Source organism: Lycium barbarum, chromosome 11 (genome assembly GCF_019175385.1).
Source record: "Lycium barbarum isolate Lr01 chromosome 11, ASM1917538v2, whole genome shotgun sequence".
NCBI lineage: Eukaryota > Viridiplantae > Streptophyta > Magnoliopsida > Solanales > Solanaceae > Lycium > Lycium barbarum.
Window position 1 is genome coordinate 2,084,253 of NC_083347.1, and position 3,962 is coordinate 2,088,214.

Consider the following 3,962-nt stretch of genomic DNA (forward strand, 5'->3'; position numbering starts at 1 on the left):
AATGCGAAAGGTGAATTTAGAATTCATCGATTTGTTAATGTAGCAATTAATTTGTTTACGCGTAATTGCTTAAGCGTAAAAAGCAAGGTAGAAAATATAATAAACAATTTGTTACAACGGTCCAAAAATTGTTCATTTTCACTGAGTAACTGAATATCTAGTTAGACGGAGTTATAATGTAAATATTATTAATGCGTGCATTATTTATTAATGATAAAGGAATTGTATGTCAATGATTAATTATGTGCAAATTATCATATACATGAATTACTTAATTTGAAAACGATATATCGTCTTTAAATAGGTTAATTCGTACTTATTTGTTAATATATGTATTCTTATTCTTATTCCGCATTCTATATGCATAACATAAGATGTAAATTCTTACATAATTTAATGAAAATATTATTTCATACCTCAACCAAACACTACATTAATTATGTGGTGATTATTTCTTTTCTACGGCGAATCAGACACTACTAACTACACTACCTAGTGAAGAACTATTGTATGCAGAGATTAATTATTTCAAATCACCAATCAAACAAATCCTTAATTGCACTCATAATTCATTAGATGCTTTTTATGAATGTCAATTAAGTATCGTAAATAAATTCTGCCAGTTGTTCAATCATTTAATAACCAGATAAAGGAAAAAGTAAAATTTTATGACAATATATAATATGATGGTCATGGAAATATATGAAAAGTTTACCATAATTAATGGTTCACACGCAAAAGATGATTCATATTACAGAATCAACTCCCAAGTCTAAAAATCAACTTAAGAAAGGATAATGAAAGACACACTAACAAAGAAGAAAATCACTCTAAAAAAACTTAAGAAGAAACAACCATAAAACCTGATAGAAAGTGTAGAACCTATGCTATTCTAACACAGTTGCAAACTTTAATTTTGGCTCAACTTGTTTCAAGTTAAAAAGCCCTTAGAATTAACAAAGAAAAAATAAAATTAAAAACCTAAGAAAACAAACTTTTTTTTTTTTTTATTCCCAAGGAAAATAAATTAAAACTTACATCAACAATTTGAAGGCAAACCATATACTTAAAACAACAGCAACCGATGCCCCACCGTTATACTTAACAGCGCCGTTATCCTCATCTGCCGTTGAATCATCACTAGGACCATCCGCCGGTGAATCCGCCGGAGATTCCGCCGGAGATTCAGGTGCCGGCGGCGACTTGTGTTTATTCTTAGAGTGTTCCGGTGCTGGCGCTGGTGCCGGAGCAGGAGCAGATTTGAACAATTCCTTAGGTAATAACACCTTATCAAGTGAGAAAATTGCTAGTGGTTGTTCATCAACCAAAGTATCCGTGATTTTCGCTGTTACAACCTTTGTTTTTAAAGTAACATCTTCACCGTCATTTTGAACTACGAAAGCGTACTTCTTAGCTCCATCTGTAGCTAACGTGTTCATACCTGTTAGGAAAAAATAATTTAAAGCCGTAAGAAATTAAAATTGATTAGTATTTGATATAGTCAAATTCATATAAGAATTGATTTTCTGTTTTGAGTTATTTCAAATGCATATAAAAAAATTCGGTCAAATCTTAAAATCCGAAAGATGTCATATATATTGAAACGTTGGGAGTAAATATGGGTGCTAGTGGGGAGAATTGCGGAAATTAGAGAGCATTCAGATTCATGAAATTTATATCAAATACCTCCGTTATTGGATTTCAAACTCGAAATCGATTGATAAATAGGAACTCCATGATACTCAAGCAATGACTGTTTCCCTTCCTTGGTTAAATTCTTAAACTTAGGTAAAAAACTCTTCATTGCATCATCACCAGGGCAAAATATAGTTAATCCACCATCAACATTGTCCTCAAATGTCTTTTCAGCTGGATTAGCCAAAAGGGTTTCAGCAAAAACCTTGCAGCCGTGAGCTGACATTAGAGAAGTAAGATTCATCTCGCTTGGTCCTGGAGTCGGAGCTTCAGCTTCGTTTGAGGGTAAAATCGTACTTATCTGAATAACAGAGATGTTGTAAGGAATCTCGTCAATGGATTTGACGAATTTGGCCGGAGGAGCTCCATCGTAATCAGCTGGGCTGAACCCGACTTTACCTGTTATGATAAAACAATGTATGAAATCAATAACAACAAAAAGAATTAACACATAAAAGAAGAAAACTCACGGCCGTGCCAACTCTTACTATCTTTTTCTTGATTTACGTGGCTCTTTTCGCTTTTTAAAAATTAAACGAGTTATTTTTTTAACGCTAATTTTTTTTATATGACTTTTAGATATTTTAAATTACTCCTATTAAGTATGGTGTCTTATAATTCTTTTGTCTCGATTTATATGATATAATTTAACTATGTATAAAGTTTGAGCAAAAAAATAAGAATTTTAAAATTTGTGATTTAAAATAAGTTATATATATTTGTGTAACGATAAATCATGAGGAGAAATTTTAAATTAAATTATTTATGATTATAGAAATGTATGTATCACATCGGGACAGAGAGAGTAGTAGTAGTTTAAATTTTATTTCAAAAATAAAGATTCTATTTTCAAAAACACATTAAATTAAGAAATTTAAATTTTGAAAAATTAAAATGCAACATGAATTAGGAGAGAGAGTGTATTATTTCTCAATAAAGATGATTATTACAATACCTCCTTTTAGGTTAGTAATGTTGACGAAACCGGAAGAACCGGAAGCCGAGCCGGTAGCTTGGAACATAGTGGCAGCAAGTGCGGTGCCATTAGTGATCTGGTGAAGCTTTTTAGCACCAAAGTAATCAAGAAGCACGTGAAAAGAAAGAACATTTTTCATCGACGCAATAGATAGATGCTTAGAGAGTAGATCTGACATTCCAGCATTATCAACAGCACACACAGTTATTGTTTGACGACGATTAATTTCGTTGGCAAGGTGTGTAGTTGTTAAGTAATGGTTAAAAGTGGAAAATTGTGGGTGTTTAGCTAGAATGCGAGTAATGTTGTGAGATTCAGTGACACAAAGAAGTAGAGAAAGAGAAAGAACCACCGCGACAACGGTGGTTGACGACGGAAGCTGCATATTATTGTTTGGAGTGAAGTGGGAGTTTAGTGAAAGAGTAAAAAAAGGGAGCTGTTATTGGGGTTAGTGTGAGATCTCAAGTGACTGCAAATTTATTGACCAAGTTATACGTACGTACCTTAAATTTACAGAAAGGGTACCAACACGATGTTTATAATATGTGGTTTTTTATACTATATAACGTGCTTTCATGACATATAATGATGTTTACATATACACTAATTTAACGTGCACTCACATAGACTGATGTTTACACATAAATAACGTGCTTTCACGTAGACCCACAATATTATTGCGGAACGATAAATACTCATTTATTCTTAATTAAAAGTATTGAGTTTTAAGAATATAATCATCTTTGATGGAGGGTACTTATCACCCTGAGTGAGATTTTCTGTTGCAACAGATTAATTGAACTCTAAAAGAGTACGAACATCGGATGAAAAAACAAAGAAAACTAATGTATGTTATCAACTTAATTTATGACCTAATTATAGTAAATTAAAGTAATTTGGTGTAAACAAGGTTATTCAATGAAAAAATGTTCAAGTGATCACCTTTGATAGCTATAGCTCGGCCTGCTCCCAAGTTCTTTTATAAGGTTATATTTCAACAAAAAGGAAAACAAAAATAACATAGTAATAATAAGCTTGAGAAAATAAGTTCTGTAACATATTTTGCTCGTTAAAATATCACAATTTAAACGGTGATATCATGATTTTGAATCAAGTGATTTGTGTGATGCAGTGGGTCTTCAACTTCTTCCCAGTATAAAAACTTGACAAAGTTATACAGTATTTTTTTGGTCGGCTAGAAGAACCTTCTAAATTTGCTGATTTAAGAACTCATCAATGTTGCTTTTTTTTCTTTTCCAATGTTACCTTTATTATTGTAATAAGTGGTTTT

At 32.0% G+C, this 3,962-nt stretch overlaps 1 protein-coding gene across 1 annotated transcript; it reads right to left on the minus strand.

Annotated features, from left to right (window-relative positions):
• Positions 1-656: 656 nt before the first annotated feature.
• Positions 657-3,246, minus strand: LOC132618800 (fasciclin-like arabinogalactan protein 1). The gene is made up of 3 exons (XM_060333806.1): positions 2,651-3,246; positions 1,687-2,094; positions 657-1,441 (listed from the first exon to the last, which is right to left on the minus strand). The coding sequence occupies exons 1-3, from the start codon at positions 3,054-3,056 to the stop codon at positions 1,035-1,037; spliced, it is 1,221 nt and encodes a 406-aa protein (XP_060189789.1). The 5' UTR covers positions 3,057-3,246; the 3' UTR covers positions 657-1,034.
• Positions 3,247-3,962: the final 716 nt, after the last annotated feature.